The following is a 24946-nucleotide window of genomic DNA, read 5'->3' on the forward strand; positions in this document are numbered from 1 at the left end:
TGTTATTATTACCTAATTATACTTTTAATTATTCCCGACTATTCTTTATGATTATGTATGCCCTTTAAATTAACTTGTAGTATATATTTTTACTTTATATTAATTTTACACATGATACATGTAAAATCGTCTTTACATACTAAGACTATCCTCGATATCATTAAAATACAATATTTAGTAAATTGTCGCTCATTAAAGTAAATATTTTTAAGTGGATGTTTCTCCGTCCCAACTCAATATTCTATTTAAAGATATCTATATTTTATTATAGTAAAAATAATTTATATATAAATACTATATATATATATTTATTTGTAAAGGTAAAAATATCAAAACTATTTTACACACCTTCACCCATTAGTGATGGAACTAGTAGTAAAATTTTGGAGAGCAAAATGTCTCATTTTTACCGATTCAATATTGTCTTTTTAAATTTTTCTGGGATCCGAGATTCTAACATAAAACCGTTCATGGGCCTCCAAAAATAGATCCGAAAATTTTCGGACCGTGTCTGGCCCGGACCAGTTTTTAAAATTAATATTATTTTAATTAATGTATATGCATTAATTTTTGAAATAAAAAAAAATTACAACATAGTTTGATGATAAAAATCTTATATATGTTTGGTTGTGATTTCAATTCCTCATTTTCACTATTAAAATATATTCTTTTCTAAATTAAATTAAAGCTAAAAAACAAATAAAATAATATAAAAATAATAATAAAAAAAATAGGCCCGCACTGACGCTTCTTTAAATCAGGTCGTTCTCAGGCCGACTTTTCTAGGTTCGATTTCAAATTAGGCCGTGCTAGCCCAGTATAGTCAGGTCGGCCTAACATAAGAAAAATCGAGCTAACCCAAATTATCACCTCTACTTGAAGGGACAAACTAATAAAATTCTAATTTTATTATTTTTATAGTTTGAGAGTTACCGGTCAGATAACCCTCATAACCTACTTATATTTCTCATAGTTAATAAAATAGTATTATTTTTTAATTTATATAAAAAGAAATACTCTCTTTGGCCCAAACTATAATTTGAGTTGTGTTTCGCACGGAATTTAAAAAATATTGATATTATATTAATAGTGGGTAAAAAGTACGGGTAAAGACTTTTTTGCCTTTATGAGTGTATTAGTGTAAAAAGTAGGGTAATTTTATAGTAATATGATTATTTATGAAAATGAGACTATTGTTTTAGGACGAACAAAAATAATAAATAGGACTATTGTATTGAGACGGGAGAGTACTATATTTGAGTAAAAACGAGATGGAGGGATTAATAGTAATACTCCCTCCATCCCATGTAATATGGGTATATTACTGTAGACACGAGAATTTAGATAAAGTACAATTAGTAAGTAATTAAGAAGTGTATTAGTAAAATAATTATTATTTAGTAAAAATAATTATAGATTAAGATTAAGATAAGTAAATAGTTTAATTAAAATTAAGAAAATTATAAAATTTAAAATTTAAAATATGATTAAAGTGTATAAATATATTTCTAAAACTAAAAATGACAAGTTATGTGGGATGGACGAAAATAAAAAATATGGACAAATTACGTGGAACGGAAGGAGTAATACGCCTCTGTGGTTTTGCATTTGCTCGCATCAATAATGACATGAGGGCATATATGGGAAATAACTCCGCGACAACATTATTATTATTATTTTTATTATAGTATGCACAAATATTCATATATGAACAGCCGTTGAGGTACATACACGTGGACAAGACAGAAGCATACGTTGCCAACTGAAGTTTCACATGCACAACAACGTAGCAGCCACCACAATATTCTATTTTCATACATATATATATATATATTTATGTATGAGAATTAAATGACGTGGAAGTTAAATTAGGGCTATGTTTATTTAATTTAGTATATTTTATATGATAAAATGAGAACATAATTAAAAATAAATACATAGTAGAAAAATTAAAAATATTTATATATAAGGAATAAAGTCTAATATTATTTAAAATAATCTATTTATAAGTTTATATCAAAAATCAATTTTATTTAACATTTTTTAAAAAAATCTCAAATATATCTAGTACAGCATAGGACCATATTAAGAAATATTGCCCTAATGAGAATAGTTCAACGGTTTTGTACCCACATAAATATTTATTTCGTCTTTGCTCAAAGTATATATATATATTTTTTAGTAAATTAAATGAAAAAAAATTGAAATATTTTGATAATTATATGTAATTATTTCTAATATAATATGAAATAGATAATTATGAATAAAAGATATGAAAATAGTAAAAAAATAATACATTTAATTGAAACGAAAAAATATTAATTTATTCCACAATTTCTCTAAATATAAGAGTGTATTTATTTGGTTGTTTGAGTTTTGAATATTGATGTAATATAAATAATTGTTGGTTTTTATATTTTGAATATAAAATTATTTTTTTTAATATAGTACAAAAGATAAAATTTTATTTAATATTTATACAATGTATTAGTAGAAAAAAAAAAAAACCCTTAAATAAACACACCCAAAATAAAACTTCAAAGTAAACAAATTCTAGAATTAACTATTGTTCATGTGAAAATAATAATAATAATAATAATAATAATAATAATAATAATAATAAGATTGGGGTCGTGATCGTGCATGTTGCTTTCTGCTCAACTTCTGGAACGATCCATCTCTGAAGTCTCTTTTAGAATTTGTTCGTACACTTTAATTTATGGTCGATGGGGTGGGGTGGGGTGGGGTAGGGGTAGGGGGGGGGTAGGGTAGGATGGGCCGTGGGCTCCCATGTTACATTCACTTTGTAGTTTTTTATTTTCTCCGTTTGGACAATTTATACATGATTTTATATAAGTACATATAGATTAAAAAAATACTCCCTCCGTCCTAAAAAGTATAATCTTATAGTGTTGGACACGATATTTAAAGAATATTGATATTATATTGGTAGTCGGTAAAAAGTAAGGATAAATGACTTTTTTGCCCCTGTGAGTATATTAGTGTAAAAAGTAATAACAATTATGTAATAATAATGAAAAAGTAGAGATAGTTTTATGGTGTTATGGTTATTTATAGAAATAAGATTATTGTTTCGGGACGAACAAAAGTGATAAACAAGACAATTGTATTGGGAAAGAGGGAGTAATAATCTTTCTATTTATATTTAAATGAACGGTGAAACATTTTGTTTTTAGGAAAATTTGAAAATTTTGTATTAAAAAAACGTATCCAACGGTATAAATACATCTTTCTCAAGTCTTAATTATAATTATAAACTATAATATATTTTATATATTATATATGTATATACTTCCATTGTAACACTTTGCATTAATTGCATGTATTGTTTTTGTATTTTATATGTTGTGTTTTATTATTGATTACCTCAAGGAATTAATTAGATAGTACTCCCTCCGTCCCAAATACCATGTCCACGTTGTCGTTTATGTCCGTCCCACATACAATGTCGTTTTCCTTTTTTGAAAAATGATTACACACTTTAATCTCATTTTAAATTTTTTAAATTTATTTTTTTTAATTTTAATTAAACTAATTAGTTATCTTAATCTTAATTTGTAATTATTTATATTATAGGATAATTATTTTCACTAATACATTCTTAATTATCTACTAATTACACCCCTCCTAAAATATCGTGTCCACAGTGTAGCAGATACGGTATTTTGGACGAAGGGAGTATAATATTTTATATAATATTTATATATATATATATATATTGGGTTTGCTGTTTGATGGAATAATTTTTTATAAATATATTAAAATTTTATATATATATATACACTCATTAACATAATATTTGTAATATGTATATTTTATTCACTTATTAAAAATTAATACTTCAATGATCTTTTTTTTTTGTCTACTAAAACATTATACACATTTTTTATATTATTTTTAATTACTATTATAATTAAAATACTATTATTTCTTAAATTCCGTACCAAAATAAATATATATATATTTAAATAAACAAAAAGTATATATATTATTTTTTATATTAATTATTAATATAATTTTCTATATTATTTAGTATTAAAAATACATTCAACTAAAAAAACACAAAATGAATAAATTAATTGAAACGACGAAATGGTATTAATAAAAGAACACAGTCATTAATCTGTAATGGAGACGAAAGTCACGTGCAGCCAAAGTTAGAGGGCAGTATCGAAGTAAAAAAGGTCACGAGCGCAGGCGTATTTTGGAAATTACAAACTTACAAGGACGGCTTCCAAATTAAATTAAATTAAATATATTAATTATTGTTGCGGTTATTACTATTGGTCCACGTGTACATAAAGATTTGGTAGTTTGTCCGTACTACTGCTGATATCCGTTTGTCGTTGAGCATACGTTCTTGTGTTTTTCGTTATTGTTTTCTTACAGTAATTTTTTATAATCTATATAAAAAAATTAAATTTAATTAAATTTTTTTTTTTTTTTTACTGCAAAGTCGGACGGTCATTGATACATATAGGTGTGTTCGTTTGTAGAATTTTAACAAAATTCTACTATTCATCCAATTTTTTCCCCCCAAAAACATCAAATCAAACACCTATTTTTTATTTTTTATATTATACTAAAAATTAATTTTACATTCAAAACATCACATCAACACCTATTTATATCACATCATACAACTATTCAAATTCAAAATTTTTACTATTCAAATCCCAACTCAAAATCCAAACCCCCAAACAAACACACCCATAATATATATATAATGCGGCGACTACAGTGCTAAATTTCAAATTCAGCACTATACTGAACAACACACAGATAACTAATAAATAATACATAGTAATGTTAGTGGCAACGCATTATTTATATTCATATAATACAAAAATAACATATGAACTAACAGCACATGATATAGTCTCATGCAACACATACACACTTGTATAACACACGCGTAATTATAAACAAACAACACATGTCATTATTACAAACAACACGTGTTGTTTTTAATAAAGACTTATACTGTTTTTGTATTTTATGGATGTTGACTTGAAAAATCAGCACGGTAACCTTCTCCGTATGTATACATATATAGTAGATGGAATTTAATTCAGTAAATTATTTGAATTTCAAATCTTATACTATGACCCAAAATTTGTCACGTAATACTCATGGTAACATTTATATAAGGGTGCATATATAGTTAAACATACATAACGACATAATACAATGTTTAACAAATTAAATAAAATTTTAATTATAATATTGTAGCATATAGTAACAATAGGACACATTTAGTACTAAGTCCAAATTCCAATGATGTATTATTATATATTTATAGAAATAGAATGAAAGTATGTGTGGGAATATGCAATAAAAATTCCACCCGTGAGTGAGTGATTGTAGCATATAGTAACAACTTAGGATTGTTTGTTTGCCAAAATCATTATTTAAATTAAAAGAGTATTATATAATTATTTATTTATTTATCTATTTATGCGTAATTAGAGTGTTGGTTAGTACGGCATTAATGTCCGTGAACCTATCTTGATCAGTGATGATAGATGGCGTGTACTTCTTGTGATTTTAAATTTATATTTTGTATAGAAAATAAAAGTATTTTATTGAGACTAGTAGTATTAGACAGTATAAAAATTTTAAAAATTCAGGCTTTTTAAAATATATATATATTTGTGTTTCTTACTAATAATAAATTTATACGATTTTTTCAATAATCGCACTTGCTCACGTTAAGGGTGTGTTTGTTTGGGGGTTTGGATTTTGAGTTGGGATTTGAATAGTAAAAATTTTGAATTTGAATAGTTGTATGATGTGATATAAATAGGGTTTGATGTGATGTTTTGAATGTAAAATTGATTTTTAGTATAATATAAAAAAATGAAAAATAGGTGTTTGATTTGATGTTTTTGAGGGGAAAAAATTGGATGAATAGTGAAAATCTACCAAAATCCTTCAAACAAACACACCCTAAGTGTCTTCTTCCCTTTTTATTTTTTATTTTGATGATGTGGGAACCGCAACTGCTATCCGAAAGTGTACACTGGGTATATATGTATGTGGGTGTGTATTGGGATTTTTTTTTTCAATATATTAATTAATTGTTTTAAATTTTTTATATTACATTCGAAATTAAATCAAATTTATTACATCAAATATCTATTAGATTAAAAAATTTATTCATACAATACACTTAGATATAGAATTTTTAGCATATGCTTTCAACTAAGACAACATGTGTTATGTTAATTAATTTTTTTTTTTTTTTTTTGATAACGAACATTTGTTATTGTTATGAGAAAACGAGAAAGGAAGCAAATAAAGAATACATTGTTGAGGTTTTACGTGGTTTGATGACGGTGTGTCACAGTCTACGTTCACGGGCAGGAACCGGAGAAATTTTATTATACTGATTCAAAGATTTACAATTATGTCATACGACTAGAAACTATAGTTTATCTATTTATAAGCACCCAAAACACCCTAAACCCTAAGTTTATTTGTTATTAATTAGGATAAGCCAAAAAAAGATTCTGTCAATTGAAACAGCCTTGTCAGAGCTTCACCAAAGTCCCCATCATTAGAACTGTCTTGTACCACAGCAGCACTGTTGCCACTGTTACTAAAATCAACTTTTGTATTTCCCTTCTTCTATGGACAATCTCTTTTAACGTGTCTCTTCTCCTTGCAAAGATAACACTTAACTTTGCTAGAGGATTTTGATTTTGAACGCGACCTCCCATTTTCGTTACCCCTCTCTTGTGGTCTTCCCCTACCTTCAAACAAACCTGAGCTAGAACCAGAACCCTCTTCCCGAGAAACCTTTCTTTTCAATTCTTTGGACATAAAAAAGATCTTTCACATCATTAACAAAAATTGTAGTTCTACCATATAGCATATAGTCTACAAAATTTTCATATGAACCAGATAGTGAACACAGTAAAATTAGGGTTTGATCTTCATAATCTACTTTAACCTCAACTCTTTGAAAATCAAGAATGATACGGTTAGAGATATCAATGTGATCCTTTACCTGAGTACTTTCGGACATCCGGAGGGTGTAAAGACGTTGCTTTTGATATACCTTGTTCGTGAGAGAGTTATTTTGGTACTTCTCACATAGTTTATTCCATAGCCCAAAAGCAGTCGTCTGATCTATAACCTCCCATAACACCTCATTAGTAATTGACAGCAAGATCGTGGAATGAGCCCTTGCCAAAATCTCTTTATTTATCTCCTCCTTCGTGTCTTTAGGAAACTTGTCTTCTCCCTTCAACGCAGCTGCACATCCTTGTTGAACCAGAAGTGCCCTCATCTTAACCTTTCAGAGCGTGAAGTGATTCGACCCATTAAACTTCTTCAGATCAAACTTATACGAGGACATCTTCAATAAATGAGATATGACTCTGATACCACTTGTTATGAGAAAACGAGAAAGAAAACAAATAAAGAATATAGAGGTTTTACGTGGTTCGGTGACGGTGTGTCAACCTATGTCCACGGGCAGGAACCGTAAAGATTTTATTATACTGATTCAGAGATTTACAATTATGTCATACGATTAGGAACCATAGCTATCTATTTATAAACACCCCAAAACACATTAAACCCTAAGCCTATTTGTTATTAATTAGGATAAGCCCAAAAGAGACCCTGCCAATTGAAACAACCCTTTCGCTTTGATTTCAGGTTGGATAGACAGCTAAATCCAAATCACGTTTCTAATAGTTATGTTAATTAAAACAATGAGATGTCTACTTAGTTATGATGTGTTGACTAGAAATGCTGATTTCTCGGATCAACACAATATCCTTCCTATTAATGCATCACCGATGAATTCCAACCAACATAGTAGCCACAACTATGTATTTACCCCCTCGTATTTGTAAAAATATATATATTTTATTATTTTAATTTGTCTATAAAAATGTTTTCATATCATATTTGGTAAAAAATATAAATTATTCTTTAAATCTATATCCCATTATTTTTCCAAATATTTACACAAATATCACTAATGGACCGTTTATATTTTTTACATTCATTTTACATTAATTCCAAATTTACATTACTAATCCAATAAAATTAAATTCTATCCTTGCCCAAAAACAAAAAAAAAACCAGCACACAAATAATATTAAATTACTATTTCTCTTAATTTTCATATCAAAAAAATTATGGGCATAGATCATGGGTTGATTTGATCAGATCAACATATTTTATCGGGATGATCAATATATATTTATAATACAATATAAACTATAATATAATTCAATATATAAACATATGTTGGTCACACATATGACGTATATAGACCCGATTAAATCAATATTATATTGACTTGATTGGATCAACATAGGTTCATCAGCAAAAAGTTATGAGAATAATTTTGTAAGACAGGAGGAAGTTTAACTGATGTTGGTTAACTGTAAGGTAAGGCACAATTTTGGTAATGCCCAATTGAAGTTAATGAATGTGGTTCCATCTGCATGGACAAGTAAATGAATCAATAGCTACACAACAAAATCCTCATTTAAAATACGTCAATGGACCATTTGGTTTTACTACAAACATATATCTATACATATATAATTAAATTAAATAATATTTTTCTAACCAAAAACTCACAAAAAGAAATGCCCTGCAATAATTACAAAAAAAAAAAATGCTCCAACAACAATCTTTATTACAACCTTCAAATTCCTCCCACACTATATATATATATATATCCATATGTATCATCAACTATTTCTTCTACTCATTCCCATTCTTAACTTCACAAATCCACCAATCCCACCACCACCATCGCCGCCGCCGCCGGAAAAATGGCCGGCTTTACCATCAAAAGCCTTACATTAGCGGTTATCATCGTACTACTAATGTTATATTCTTACACAGATTGCTGCAATGCAAGAAGAGTTACTAAAAATTGGCGGCAAAATCAAATCACCGCCAAAAGTAAGAAGAGAGGAAAAACCCATGGCGGAAAGCCGAAACAAGCATCCCCGCCTCCGCCGCCATCGACGCCACCGGAGGGAAATCGGCCCGATCCGAATGTCTTCAATGTGTTGGACTTTGGAGCTGCCGGAGATGGAAAAACTGACGATACTAAGGTAATCAGAAGTATGATCGAATAATTTGACATAAAATTTAATTGCAAATTCGTTTTTGAATGCCATTTTGGTACTAAAAAATTGTGAATTTTTACAAGAAATTTTGAGGTTACTTGAAATTTTGTGATCATATTATAGATAGTGTTTTTTTTTTTGGGTTTCTGAAGTTGCAATAATTGTTGGTAGTTATTAAAGATGACAAATTTTAACTGTTGTAGTGTTTATTCGTGGTCACATGTGGTTTATTATTAAAGGGGTCTGATAAAGACATTTTTTTCTGGGCAATATTTGGCACCCGTGACCTTTTTTTTTAGAAAAAATAAAATTAATTAATTACTTATATTTATTTATATATATATATATATATTGGTATTTCCATTTTCCAGCAGATAAAGAACACACAATAATTATCCAAAAATTAGTACAGACAAGATAAAGTTTTGAAGGAATGGACAAGAGAATTAAAAGGGCCTACAATATTGATTCTCGTTACTTCTTGGCCAGGGCAGTTTACATGTTCAAATTAAACAATTAAAAAAATAAATAAATCCTCAAAAGCTCCAGGAGTTGAGGTCCGGGTTAAATGCATACCATACAGTATTATATGAAAGGCAGGGAATTTTCAGAGTTTCACTCCCTGGACCCCCGAAGATTCATAAAAAAAAAACAAAATTTCAATTTTCTTTAATTATTATTATTATTATTTTATTTATTTTTTTATTTTTTATTTTTCAGGCGTTCCAAGCAGCCTGGGCTGCTGCCTGCAAGGGTGAAGGCTCTGTAATAACTGTCCCAGCAGAAAATGTATTTCTTGTTGGCCCCATTTCGTTTTCTGGCCCATATTGTCAGCACAACATTGTTTTCCAGGTAATCAATAAAACAGTTGTGTATTAAGATCACAATAATGTAAGAATGTTCTTTTATTTTAGTTGGTTGGTTGATTGAATGATCGATATTGATTTGATATGATGCAGTTAGATGGCACAATTCTCGCTCCCGCGGGCTCCGCGCCGTGGGGCCGAGGCCTTCTGCAGTGGCTCGAGTTCACTAAGCTCGTCGGCCTCACTATCCGAGGCGCCGGAACCATCGACGGCAGCGGCGCCGGCTGGTGGCAAAATTACAACGATAACGACCCGCTCGACGATCAGGCGAAGATTATAGTCCCATCGTACAATGGGACTTTAGGACACGACCCTCCGATTCCTGTAATTAAATTACTCGTTTTTGTCTTGATTACGATGCAAGAACGATGAGAAAAATAATTGTTGAATGTGATATTTTGCAGCTAAGAACTTCGCTCGGAGGAAAGATGCCGAGCATAAAGCCCACGGTAAGTACATTTTTTTACAATGTTGTAATGGTTTGTGTTTGATGTAAAAATGCCGTGTACGAATTCAGGCACTTCGATTCTACGGGAGTTTCGACGTCACGGTCACCGGAATCACGATCCGGAACAGCCCGCAATGCCACCTGAAGTTCGACAACTGCGTCGGCGTATCCATTTACAACTTCACTGTCGCGTCACCGGGGGACAGCCCGAACACGGACGGCATACATCTCCAGAACTCCAAGGATGTCATAATCCGCAGCGCAGACCTCGGCTGCGGTAACCATCGTTATGACATCAATCAATCAGCACAGTAACTGCCGTCATTTTTTTTCAAAAAATATAATACTAATTTACCGTCCCCTGTTTCAGGGGACGACTGCATATCGATCCAAACGGGGTGCACGAACGTGTACATCCACGACGTGCGGTGCGGACCGGGCCACGGGATAAGCATCGGCGGGCTAGGGAAGGCGAACACGAAGGCGTGCGTGTCGAACATAACGGTACGGGACGTGACGATGGAGAGCACGATGAACGGCGTCCGGATCAAGACATGGCAGGGGGGGTCAGGGTCGGTCCGGGGGGTCCAATTCTCGAACATCCAGGTCTCGGAGGTCCAGCTCCCGATCGTGATCGACCAATACTACTGCGACCGGACCCATTGCACGAACCAAACCTCCGCCGTCGCACTTTCGGGAATCAACTACGAGAACATAATCGGAACGTACACTGTCAAGCCTGTTCACTTGGCTTGCAGCGACTACGCGCCGTGCACCGACGTAACGGTATCGAATATGCAGCTAAAACCGGTGCAAGAAAAACATCGTATGTACGATCCGTACTGCTGGCAGGCCTTCGGACAGCTGTACTCCCCGACAGTGCCTCCGGTCGAGTGTTTGCAGATGGGGAAGCCGTCGAGCAGCAGCCCTCAAGGGAACGACGATGCTTGTTGAAGCATATAGTGAAATTTAGAAGTCGAAATTATAAGAGAATATATTTATACAAGGGATTTGATTTTTTTTTTCTTTTTTTAATTTATATATTTAAGGGAAATTTTTATGTACATAAATAGTGAAGATGGTTTGTATTGTCTGGAAATGTTTTGTGTGAGTGATGAGTGTGATGTTATATTTGTTTTTGGCTTTATTTGAATAGATAGTTCAAAAGGTTTTAGCGTTATTTGGAGTGAAATTGATTTTGGAGTTAGCTTTATTTGTTTTAAGCAAAATGGCCTGAAATGAATTGTGATTTTATGAAATTATGTCAATTTTTTTTATATTTAAAAGTAAATATTTTGAAATTTATTTTCACTTTAAATGTATCAAAGTCAAACATCATTAAATAAAAATGATCGCAAAATTAAACGCAAAATTTATAAATATAAAATTTATATTTAAGCCCTTAAATTTTTATAAATATTTCAATCATTTTTATACTTTTAATTTTTATAAATATTTATGTATGTATCCACCGCGTTAATTTATAAAAACCTACCGGACGGTTCAACGCGACCATGGGATGGCGCGACAACAAATCACTTGTGGACGTGGCAATATCTGAACCGTTGATGTGACAAATTTCTGAATCCAACGGCGAGGATTTTGCTGAGCACCGTCATTCCTTTGGGGGCAAGTAGCAACGTTGTCGATTTGGATTGCAGTTAGTGGCAATTTGGTCATTTAAGTATTGCATTTTAGCATAAATACTGCTCGCTAACGACTTCATTAACTATCTATCGTGCTATCTTAAGTAGCTTTGAATTCTGATACTTCTCCCTCCATATTTCGCCAGATTTATTGCGGTTGGGTAAGTAATTTCTGGTGATTGGATGTTTGAAGTGTTGAATTCGATTGTATGTTAATTTTGTGATTGTGCGTGTGCTAGCTCTTGATTCAGTTGTTGTACTGTGGCAGGAATTTTCGTCGGAGTTTTGAGTTGAGGTTTTCATTGCTTGCTTTTGTGCACACTATCTTGCTCTGCTAGGTTTTGTGTAGTTGTTCTGTGCGTAATTTTTCCGATTATTGAGGAACGGTTTGCACTGGTCGGCCAGAGGGTTTGGATCTGAATATAATCAATTTTGGTGGAATTGCGAATTTATAAATTCTGGTGCGATCTGAAGTATAGCGTTTTTTAGAATGTTGAAACGTGTAGGAATGAGATTTTTATTTATCGGTTAGATATTATGAAGAATTGTACGTACGCAGATCTTTATGGATCGTAGTTTACAACGTAGAGCGATACGTTTACTGAATTTTACTTAGAAAGTGGATCTGTTTGCTGTTTTAGTTTCGATGAATGTTATTTCAGAATAATCTATGCACTGTTGCTGGTGAATTAGATGCCGACCATCGCCCTTGCATGAATATCCAATTATGTGTGCGAAGTGAAATTTAAATACCATTTGTGTATATATGTTCCATCTTTCTATGCAATATGAATTATTGTATTGATTAGGAAGTTAAAATTTTCAAGTGATGTTAACTTCTTAAAATGAGTTTGCATCTTAGAATAATTGTGGTGTAACATTATCATAAAATATCTATCAAAATTGAGTTCAAATTTAAGTGATCAGTGAAATGTTCCTTCAGTTCTTCCTCATTTTTGCTCTGTACATATTAGTTGTTTTCTTCCACCTATATCAGTGAAATGCAGGATGCCTGTAATTAACAGCATGTCTGTTGTTGTAGATGTATATAAGTTTTAACGTCAATGCCATCATTATACACAGATATATAAAGCAAGAAAGATAATGGGGCTGACATTCACCAAGCTTTTTAGCCGTCTCTTTGCCAAGAAGGAAATGCGCATATTGATGGTTGGCTTGGATGCTGCTGGTAAGACAACCATCCTGTACAAGCTCAAGCTTGGAGAGATTGTTACTACAATCCCAACCATTGGTATGACTGATTATTTCTTAGTTTGTTCTTTATGTATTTTACAAATGATATTTTATTTGCTAATCTTTAGAACGATAAATTAAATTGGCAGGTTTCAATGTGGAGACTGTTGAATACAAAAACATTAGCTTCACTGTTTGGGATGTCGGGGGTCAGGATAAGGTGTTCTGCTGTGTGTGCTTATTTCATTCTTATCCATTTTTCCTCATCCAGGAACGTGGCAGAATAGTTTAATTAGTTTCTGGATTGAAAAAAATCCCTTTCTTGTTTCTTGTCTTCGATCCTGTTTTTACAGATCCGACTATTGTGGAGGCACTACTTTCAGAACACCCAGGGCCTCATATTTGTAGTGGATAGCAATGACAGGGACCGTATTGTTGAGGCAAGGGATGAATTGTATAGGATGTTGAATGAGGTATATATAGTGCTTTACATATTGTGATCAATTACTCGAACTTATCTTCATTATATAGCACGTTGCTTATGTAGGATGAGCTAAGAGATGCTGCCCTGCTTGTATTCGGAAATAAGCAAGATCTTCCCAATGGAATGAATGCTGCTGAAATAACAGAGAAACTTGGGCTTCACTCACTCAGACAACGCCATTGGTAGTAATAATTCTTTCATAGTGTATATATATGTATTAGTATGGTAATTCAATCTTGTGCTTCCTTCTTAACTAATAGGTACATCCAGAGCACCAGCGCGACTTCTGGCGAAGGGTTGTGGGAAGGTCTTGAATGGCTCTCTAACAATATTCCGAACAAGGTGAGTGAATGCCGCGGGGATGTTTAATTTTTCCTAAGTTGATATGTTATGTGATTGGTTTGGATCTATATAATGTTGTCTTGGTTCATGTATTTGCAGGCATAATTTGGGGTGGGAGGCCATTTGAACAACATGGGGGGATTTAATATTGTGTCTTATATCATACAGTGTGTGACAATTTCTTGTGATTTTGCAGTATTATTATATCATACAGTGTGTTTACATATGTATGTATAAAATTTGAATTTATTGCTGATAATGCATATATTCACGAGTAGATGAACGCACTATCTTCTTACATCATAGACGAACACGAGTCCTTTTAAAGTTGTGTTGTTTTAGTGTGTTTTGTCTTGGTCCTTACCTCATGCATGAGAATCATTTTAATCTTCAAATTCAGATATGGTAGTCTAAATTGTACTCGTCCCTTTAAAGTTTTTTATTATTTTATTATATTATTGAGGTTTGGGTATTATTTACAATTACATGCATTGATTGATATATGTGTAGAGAGAAAAGAATATTTGAAAAATGAATGCATGCAAGCATGATCTAATTCAATATTTATGAATTCATGAAATGTGGACCAAAATGAATGCCTTGTGTGGTGGAGTTTTAATTCCTCTTTCCTTTATATATATATATATATAGAGAGAGAGAGAGAGAGAGAGAGAGAGAGAGCCCATTGGTTGAGATGTTGTGATCCACTTTGTCTTAAGTCCATTGTTTATCACATATTTACTAACCATCCCCACACCACATTTCTTAATTCCAAAATAAAATTGTTTTTGGAAGGGTAGAAATAGACTTGTTACTGTAAGATTATGGGTTTGAATATTCGATATGTTTTTGTTTGTCCCACATAATTCGCCTATGCCTAGTATGATTTTTATTGGACTTAATTTATGGATTATTAGGTTCGGTGCAAATATAACACATGAATAATAAGATAACACTTTCCATGTAACGGTCTAACAACCTATTTAATGTTCTTGCATCTCTTCGGATATATGTGTGTGTTATGTGTATATTTATATAATAGAGATCAAGTTGGGTAAATAAAAAGAGTAAAAGGGAAAGAAAAGAAATCATATATGGATCACATATAGTAGATGGAGTGGAGAATATATGAGAAAGTCACAAGACAAAATAGGAAGAATATACTCAAGAATACACGTAAGTATCCATCTGAATGGAGATGAAAGATCGATAAAATCAAAGTCTAGTATACATACATGTATGTATATATATGTGTGTGTGTGTGTGAGGTGGAATATGAAGAATCATATATATATATATAAAAGAAAAGGGATTAAGGGATCATATATATGGGTGAGTAATTAAAACCAACTTATTAGAATACAATACACGGGTTCTTTTAAGAAGAATATATTATTCATTCTAATAAAATATTATTTAAATAAAAAAAAAAAACTGAAATGAACATACCAATAATAATTTTTTAAAATTTCATAGAGATGGAATCCTACTAGCTAGCTGATTGACAGTGCGGATCTGATTCGTCCACCCCCTACCAATAATTCCACCCTTTTCAATTTTATTTTTATTTTCTTATGCATGCACATCTATATTTTATGTTAAATATGTGTGTATTCATTCATTCCCCTCTTTTTGGATGTATCTATGGATCTCATTCATAATCATTCCTAGCTAGCTATATCATAATTTCTTCTCATCAAAATTCACCCAACAGAAATAATAATAATAAATAATAATAATAATAATAACAAGTCAAATGCATCCCAACAAAATATACTAATCAATACAGTTGTATATACATCGACTGCTCTAATTTGTTGCTCCTCAACTTGAGAAAATAATAATAATAATAATAATAATAATAAAGTACTTTTAAATCAAGGGCAAAGTTCTCTTAAAAGGGTTTGGACGTTTATATATATATATATAATATGCATTTTTTATTTTACTTTTTCTGAAAAAGTATCATATCAAATAATAAATCTATTTTTCAAATAGTATATATATAATTTATTTTCTTTTACAAATTTTACACTAAAAATTTTATTTATATTTTCAATATATATATATATATATATTTGAAGACATAAAAACGGTCACAACCGCAGCACATTTAAAAATAATACTTAATGAATCCCCTTGTTTAATAATAATAACATAAGTAGCTTTGAAACCCTAAATTTAATTTCATGAGGCTATATATATATATATATATTCCATTTGCATATTCAAATTGCTTTGGGTATATTTGGAGATAAGAATAATTAGTTCTTGCAGCTTTTTATATTCCATGAAAGGGATCTATATATAAATGTATTTGATATATATATATATATGGCATGGGATAGGATGGATTAATGGAATCTGTCAGCAGCCCTGATATCAATTTAGATAAGGGATGGGAATTTTTAGTATATATATATATATATATAGTCCTGTCAGTTATGGGTTGACTCTAACTATTCATACACACAATTTAAGGGATTCTTTTTTTTTTTTTTTCCTGAAAAATATGTATAACATTTATTTTTAATTTTTTTTAGTGAAAATATTAGTTTCACTATAAAATTTATACCGAAAATATAGAAATAAACAATAATATACCTTTAATTTTGCAAACTACTGCTCATTTGACCGGGTATAAATTTTAATAAAAGTGAGTAATAATGATTACTTTTTTCTTTTTACAGTAAAAAAAATATATAAAATTATAATAATTTTTTATTTATAAAAAAAACGAGAATATTTTTGAACGACGGATGGAGTATAGTACTAAATACATCATGAAGTATATTTTTAAAGTTGATAAAGCAGTTTCTAATTTGTGTTACTTGTAAGTTTTAGCTTATTATACAAATAATGAAAACATATTTATATTTTATTGGAAACATTTCAATTTAAATTAGATATCTTCTTATACAGTGTTTTTATAGATTAAAAAACGCAATACAAAATTATACAATTTGGACTCAATCTTAATAAAAATTTAAATAATAATAATAATAAAAAATCAGTAATTAGGAAGAATAACTTCAATAATTAAAAACATCATTAAAATAAGAAATAAAAGTTATAGAATAGTAATGATTGTTTAATTTTTCTATTAACATTCATACAATTATACAACCTATTACATATATTTATGCTAAAATGTGTTTACTATATATATATATATATATATATATACCTTTTTAATTTTATTATTCCTTACTTAAGCATTGAGTTACTATCTAAAAAATTAAACAAAAAAGAAAAAGTGTAAGGTTTCATACATAATGTTGAGTATATATACTAAATTATATTCTTCATATCCATTTTTATTTAGTTTAATGACATATATATATATATATATCGAAAACTCATTTTTATTGAGGAAGTTGTGACACTGATCCCAAATCTATATGTAGAGCTGTCAAAATGGGTTCAGCCCGTTGGGTTGGCTCGCCCTGCTTCACTTTTAAGGAAGGTTGAGCTGTGATTTTGTAAGCCTGTTAAAATACGGGTCTAAATAGGCCAACCCACATGGGCCGTGAGTTGAAAATGGGTTAGCCCGCAAATAAAATAAATATAATAATTAGTACTCACTCGTTTATCAGTTTTTGTTGTCACATTAAAAAATTATAATAATAGTAATCAAATATTAATATCAAAATATATTTTAATTTTATATAAATTACAAACATACCATTATAAATACAATTATTTTATAAATAAACGTACAGAGGGTAAAAAGAATATCAAAATCATCTTTTACATTTTATTTAATAAATAAAATATTATTATTTTTAATCTACTGAAAAGATATATTTTTAGTTAAGACGAATAAAATAAAATTTATATTATTATTAGCTTAAATAATTAATCAATATTTTCTACACTTTGTTTTTCTTTTCTAATCCTGTTTTGAATGTCACTCTTATTTATTTCGATTTTTCATCATTTGTTTTATTCGTATTCCATTTTATTGTTTTATAATATATATATATTTTAAATTCTAGAATCTATTCACAAATTCATAAAATTAATTATGATTTATTTGCAAAATATTTTTTATTATTATTATTTTTTAATATAGTAACTAATAATATTTTATTAAGAATTTTTATATTTGTTATTTATTTTATAATATTTATTATTTAAATTCTAAAATAAAACTATTTTTAGTTATATTTAAATATTAATTACAAAAATATTTATAATATTAATATTTTTAGAAAGTACATAGGCTAGCACGCTTAGCTCGCCACCCGCCGGTGGTTGAGTTGGGTTGCTGAAATTTTGATCCGTCTCACTGCGGGTTACGGTGAGTTGTGGATCATCCCGCTCCGCTACCCCGTTTTGACAGGCCTACCTATATGTATGTATAATTTCTAGTATATAATTTTAAACTTGAAAAAAAAAAAAAAAAAAAAAAAAAACTTATTAACAGACAAGACAAAAAGACAATTAAAATAAAATAAAATAAAGAGAGACACAGAATTATAAAAGGGAAGAAGGAACGTGATGATAATGATAAGGATAGTTCATAGTAACTTTAGCTACTCAAATAGGCAAGTTTAATCATTTGTTTCTTTCCAATCATTTATGAATCATCATCAAATCAAATCAAATCAAACCCCAATTTTAATTTAATTTACTTTTGATGTAAAATCCAATATACTCCCTCTGCTCCATCACAATTTTCTATTTTTCGTTCGTCCCAAAACAAGGTTAGTATTTTCTAATTTAGTAATTGTACTACTTACCTAACATAATAAATACCTTTTCAACTTACATTATATTACACAAATGTCATTACTTTTATATTACACCGTATTAATAGAGGTATTTTTGTCTTTTTTACTACAATTCAATATAATACTAATATTCAAAAATTTACGTACAAAAGCAAATGACACCCTTCCAATGGGACGGAAGGAGTATAAATACATATACTTCAGAATTAATTAAAATGACAATTTTATACTAATAATTTAGTACTTCCTTATTCAATTATGTTTTGATTTTCTAATTACAAAGAGAATAAAAACAAAATTGAATGAAGGAAAAAGTATGATACTAGACTTTGTGTACGTTTGTTTATTTTATTATTTTTTAAATTTTTATATTATATTACCTCCATCCGGCTCTAAGGGTTTCATTACTTTTTCTATGTTGATTTTGAATATTAATTATTATATTAAAACATAGTACAAATTAAGAAAAAAAATTATAAAAATACTTTTATTAATGTTTTATAATACTAATAAAATGACATTTGTACAAAAAAAATTATACAAATATAAGAATATTTTTAACGTTAAATACAATGATGCAAAAAATAAATGTGACCCGCGGACGGAAGGGGTACTATTTTTAACAAGATAGATAAAAGTATATATCATTTCATCCTATAAAATATAGCAAATCTTAGGGTTTGTTTGATTTGTATCTTAGTTTTTTTAAACACAAATCAATACTATTAACATCATACAATTTTAAATAAATATATATTATTTTTCACAAAATTTCATATCAAAATAATATTTAAATAAAAATTCAAATCAAAATCAAACAAACCCTTAAATGGTTGTAGATTGGGAAATTAATTAATTTTTGAGCCATTTAAACCGTTACACAATTTATTTATTTTTAGTATCTAAGTTTGAGCTCAATTTAATTGTTGTTGTTGTTGTTTTATGAGTCTTTGTAATTTAATTACTTTCGTAATAAAAAAAACTATATTTATGTGGTTTATCCATACAATTTAAGATATTTCTAGAATTATAGTAAATAAATATTTAATTACTAATCTTGTAGGAAAATGAATACCAAAAGGAAAATAACTTTAATTGAGTCAACCACATTGAAGAACAAAACAATGTCACGGCTATCACAAATAAATCAGTCAATATTTAAATATCAAAAAATTCATAATTCCAATTTCAGATGCCTACGATAGTATCCAATTTTATTTTATTTTATTTACTTTCTAAATAAATAAAAAATAAATATATTCCACAAAGACAATGACGCTCCACTTTACATATTTGTTTTAAATTAAATCAGAGCCGTCCATTCAGGCGATAAGAGCAGATCAACGGCCAGATAAATTCCATGCATCTTTCACTCATTCTCTCCACACGTATAATAAATAATTTATCAAAAATAAAAAAATAAAAATGGAATATTAATTTGAATTTCATTTGGAGTGAATTTGGGGTGCATTTCGCGCGGCTATATAAAGCGATGAAATGCAAGCAATTGATCTCAGGGCCAAAGGCAAAGTAGCGACTTGACGTTATTTCTCAAATCAATCTCGACCGTCCGTTCGATCCATCGTTCGTCAGATCCAATGGCCCCAGTTCTGCCGGTGGATATCGTCCCCAGCGCCACCGCCGGAAAACTTCCGGCGGCGGACGAAGGCGGTCCTAAGAAAGCTTACGTCACTTTTCTGGCAGGCAGTGGGGATTACGTCAAAGGAGTCGTCGGATTGGCCAAAGGTCTGAGGAAGGTGAAGAGTTCTTACCCTCTCGTGGTGGCTATTTTGCCCGACGTCCCCGAAGAACATCGCGACATCCTCCGCCGTCAGGGATGCATCGTCAAAGAAATCGAACCGATTTACCCGCCGGAGAATCAGATCCAGTTCGCCATGGCTTATTACGTCATCAATTACTCGAAGCTCCGGATTTGGAATGTAAGTCTTCATTCAATTCAATCTACAAAACCCTAAATCCCCAATTCAATTTTTGCAAACCCTAATTCCCCAATTCCTGCCTGGTTATTACACAGTTTGAGGAGTACAGCAAGATGGTGTATCTGGACGCTGACATACAGGTGTACGAGAACATCGATCATCTCCTCGACACTCCCGACGGTTATTTCTACGCGGTAATGGATTGCTTCTGCGAGAAGACATGGAGCCATTCGAAGCAGTATTCGATCGGGTACTGCCAGCAGTGTCCGGACAAGGTCAGGTGGCCGGCGGAGATGGGGTCCCCGCCGCCGCTGTACTTCAATGCCGGAATGTTCGTCTTCGAACCGAGCAAGGATACCTACGACAACCTCCTCGAAACCCTCCAGATCACTCCCCCGACTCCATTCGCCGAACAGGTAATAATCCGAAAACATCATTTTCTCGATCATGTCGTCGTTTTGGGCAAATTGTTTGTTTGTTTGGATTAGCCTGTCTGAAACGTACTTCCATGGCTGCCCCGTAGAAGCTTCCAGAAATTATTAATTCGAGAAGATGATGTAATGATCACGACAGCTAGGGCTGATGCATCGTATCATATTAAGACATATCACTGTCAAACACTAAAAATATATATATATATATCTAATTAATTTTTAAACTACAACATATTTTTTTAGTTAAAATATAGTATTATTTAACAACAAAAATTATTTCATAACTAAAATTTTTTTGTTAGAAAAATCTTTTTCATAGCAAAAAAAAAAAAAAAAAAAAAAAGCTACAAAATTATTTTTCATTGGTAAAATTATTAGGCTAAAAAAACTCTATATTTTGGTACTAAAGCTTTTTTTTTTGTTATAAATTTTAATTTTACAGCAAAATACTTTTATTTAACTATATTTATTCTCTTAACTTTCATTGCAGAAAAATATATATTTTGTTATGAAGATTATATTTGTCATAAAAAAACCTTTACTTACGTGGTATAGACGACGAAATAAGTTTCGTCGCAAAAATATTTTTGTTATGAACTATTACATTTTGTTACGATTTTTTGTTTTTAAGTAAATTTCAATTTTTATTGTAATGAAAAATTCCAAAATTTTCTGTATAACGATAATTTCGATTCAATTTGTGTAGGATTTCTTGAACATGTTCTTCAACCCAATCTACAAACCCATCCCTCTTATCTACAACCTTGTCCTGGCCATGCTGTGGCGCCACCCGGAGAACGTCGAGCTCGACAAAGTCGAAGTTGTTCACTACTGCGCTGCTGTAAGAACTACCTACCTTATCCAATATCCGAAAATTTTTATTACATCATCAATAATAATTATTTTTTTCAAAAAACATCGACCAGGGGTCGAAGCCGTGGAGGTACACAGGGAAAGAAGAAAACATGGAGAGGGAAGACATCAAGATGCTTGTCAAGAAATGGTGGGATGTTTACGACGACGCTTCCCTCGATTACAAGCCCGAAAACGACGAGGCGGCCTTGTCGAGACCGTCCCTTTTGGCGTCGCTGCCGGAGCCGGCGGTGTCGTATATTCCGGCACCTTCTGCTGCTTGAAGTATTTATTACTGATGAAGAAATTAATTATAAAGGCTAAGGATCATCATGGTAATAATATATGATATGATGATATATATATATATATATATAGTGTTTTGGTGTGGGACTGAAGATTAATGATAAGAAGCCATAAGTTTGGTTGTGTTTGATTTTATATATCAACATAAGTGCCAAGCAGTGAAGGAATTATGTAATGTAATGTAATGTAATCCTTCTCTTCATCTATTTATATTATTATTATTATTATATATAATGAAGATTATGGTATTTCGATCCTATTTAATTTTATGTATTCTTCTCTTATTATTCTTGCCTATGGTACTTTTAGTTTTATTTTATTTTTATCCTTTTTATTATATTTAATAGAAATTATTTTTATTTTTCAAATGGAGCATCGCATTCAACAAATGTATTTTTACTTAAATATATATATATATATATGAAAAATTAAGAACACTTGAAAGATCTCTCAAATGCTTTTGATTATTACTACCTTACCTATATGTCTTAAAAGAAAATAATTAGTTCAAAACTTTTGTGTACTGGTTTTAATATATTTTTATAGTAATAAGAAAAATAGTATGATTTTTATCTGAAAATAAAAAATACAAATATTGGACAATGACTGACAAAAAAATAAAAAGAAAATAAGGTTTTTGTAAAATGTGAATTGAAGTAAGGATAAATACTTTCATGGGCCACAAGAAAAGTTGTGGCCTGTTTTGCAATGCAACTTCACAATTTTTTGACAAAAAGTTCCTTCTACACTATATATATTTTGCATTTTTAAAAAATTATAAAAAATGTTCCTTTGTCAAATAAAAAAAATATATATATTTTTTTTTATTTTGAATTGTCCGATTATAAAATAATTATTTTATTAAATACTCTATTTTTTCACAAATAATTTTACTTTTATCACATATTATTATCTTTACACCAAAAAAATAAAATAAAATTATTTGTATATTACTTTTATCTGTCAAATACAATTAAAAAATTATAATTTATTAAATAACTTATTTTATTAATAAAATAGCATCAAATATATCTTTAAAGTATATGCCTGCCCTTTTAGTTTGGTTCATAAATGCCAAATATAGAAGACAACAAGAAATTGCAGTATATCACTAATATATATGTCGAATTAAAAAAACATACAAATTAAATAAACTAAAATGAATTGAGAGTTAGTCTTGTTTTCCAGTCCATTCACATATGTTTTTTTATTTGGCATAAACTATGAGAAATAGTTTGTTAATTAATTGTAATTCTAAAGAAGGTTCTGGAAGTCAGTAAGGATGTACATTCTTGGTTAGTCCGCCATTGATGTTGGTGAAAAACCCCATCAATTCCGGCCGGTACGGCAGGTACGACCGCCGGCGATCCTCCTTAGCCTTACTCTTCAGGTACGATTCGTGAGGCGACAACGACGTCGTTTTGCTCTTCTTCACCTTCTCACGCTTCCCTTCCTTTTTACCGCTTTTCTTCTCTGTTTTCTCCGCCGCCGGCGGAGACGGCGGCGGCGGCGGCGGCGAAGCTTGGTTGTTGTTGAGGAATACGTAAGCGTCTCTTCCGTCGCTGTTACTCCGGCCGAGGAAATCCTTGAACCGCCAAAGCTTGGAGAATCCGGTGGAGTTGCTTTTTCTGCAGATCTCAGCCGACGTCGCCTCCACCGCCTTTCCACTAGACCACTCGCAGTACGGACCGGCAGCGGCGGCGTCGCCGCTTGCTTCAACAAAGAGCTTCTTCACCGGCGGCCGCGCCGGCAAGCTCTCGCGCAGAGCGGCGGAATCTCCGCCGGAGAAGAGCAAATCGCGGTTGAATAAGGGGAAAATCGGCTTGATCTGACCGTTCGCGAACGCATCCTCCGCAGTAATCGTCGAGACGTCTTCTCCGGCGGACATAAAGGTGAACTCCTCCTCCGAATCGCCGCCGTCGCCATTAGAACCTCCATTTTCGTCGTCCTTCACAGCACCATCTCCGGAATCAGTTGTTATCCTCAAATTGTCGCAAAATTTCTGACTAATTTTGGATTCCGAGAACGAATCAGCATCCGAATCGAGATTTCCGTCGAGATTGGGCTCCATTTCCGACGATCTGATCGCAGTTAAGGGGAAGAAGGTAGGGTTTAGTGGGGAATGGGAATTGAATAGAATTGAATAGAAAGGAGATGGCGATATATAAATTGGAGGAGATAAAGTTGGTGCAATTAATTAATTTTAAAAAATATTGCCACACTTATTTAATGTGAAACGGCGTTTGTCACTATCTGCTTTTAGTTGGCAAGTGTAACTACCGAAACTTCAATCTGCTACCTCAGATTATGTTTTTCAGTATTATACCCCGGAAGTATTCGAAATTTGTGTATTGGGCCCCAATAGGTTTAAATTTAGGCAAAAACGAGTAATATTTAGGTAAAAATATTTGAAATATAATATTAAAGTGATTTTTTCTATCATTTAAATTTATTACTCATTCGTTTTAAATTCAATTTTTTTTAAAATAAATTAAAAATTAATTAATATTTTATTAATAAGTAAAAATATACAATAAATTAATTTTAATATTTTTATCTTAAAAGTACAA

The 24946-nt window shown here is 30.9% G+C and overlaps 4 protein-coding genes across 6 annotated transcripts; 3 read left to right on the plus strand and 1 right to left on the minus strand.

Annotated features, from left to right (window-relative positions):
- The first annotated feature begins 8739 nt into the window (after positions 1-8739).
- LOC127245535 (polygalacturonase At1g48100-like) lies at positions 8740-11638 on the plus strand. Its single transcript, XM_051266495.1, has 6 exons — positions 8740-9113; positions 9849-9980; positions 10088-10318; positions 10399-10443; positions 10512-10719; positions 10813-11638. Exons 1-6 carry the CDS (start codon positions 8826-8828, stop codon positions 11394-11396), a joined length of 1488 nt encoding a protein of 495 aa, XP_051122452.1. The 5' UTR covers positions 8740-8825; the 3' UTR covers positions 11397-11638.
- Positions 11639-12169: 531 nt separating this feature from the next.
- LOC127245488 (ADP-ribosylation factor-like) lies at positions 12170-14553 on the plus strand. 3 transcript variants are annotated; one of them, XM_051266409.1, is made up of 7 exons: positions 12170-12249; positions 13172-13340; positions 13432-13502; positions 13636-13755; positions 13830-13948; positions 14027-14108; positions 14208-14552. In XM_051266409.1, exons 2-7 carry the CDS (start codon positions 13193-13195, stop codon positions 14211-14213), a joined length of 546 nt encoding a protein of 181 aa, XP_051122366.1. In that variant the 5' UTR covers positions 12170-12249; positions 13172-13192; the 3' UTR covers positions 14214-14552. The 3 variants fall into 3 exon arrangements, with proteins under 3 accessions (XP_051122366.1, XP_051122367.1, XP_051122365.1); XM_051266410.1 differs by lacking the exon at positions 12170-12249 and adding an exon at positions 12366-12383 and having other exon boundaries at positions 14208-14553; XM_051266408.1 differs by lacking the exon at positions 12170-12249 and adding an exon at positions 12438-12549 and having other exon boundaries at positions 14208-14553.
- A 5785-nt stretch (positions 14554-20338) lies between these two features.
- LOC127245442 (galactinol synthase 1-like) lies at positions 20339-22624 on the plus strand. Its single transcript, XM_051266321.1, has 4 exons — positions 20339-20784; positions 20880-21200; positions 21925-22059; positions 22145-22624. The coding sequence occupies exons 1-4, from the start codon at positions 20443-20445 to the stop codon at positions 22352-22354; spliced, it is 1008 nt and encodes a 335-aa protein (XP_051122278.1). The 5' UTR covers positions 20339-20442; the 3' UTR covers positions 22355-22624.
- A 1025-nt stretch (positions 22625-23649) lies between these two features.
- Positions 23650-24447, minus strand: LOC127245361 (uncharacterized). The gene has a single exon (XM_051266193.1). The coding sequence runs from the start codon at positions 24445-24447 to the stop codon at positions 23650-23652; it is 798 nt and encodes a 265-aa protein (XP_051122150.1).
- Positions 24448-24946: the final 499 nt, after the last annotated feature.

The sequence above is a fragment of the Andrographis paniculata genome, unplaced genomic scaffold, assembly GCF_009805555.1.
Source record: "Andrographis paniculata isolate CXL003 unplaced genomic scaffold, ASM980555v1 Contig22END, whole genome shotgun sequence".
Lineage (NCBI taxonomy): Eukaryota > Viridiplantae > Streptophyta > Magnoliopsida > Lamiales > Acanthaceae > Andrographis > Andrographis paniculata.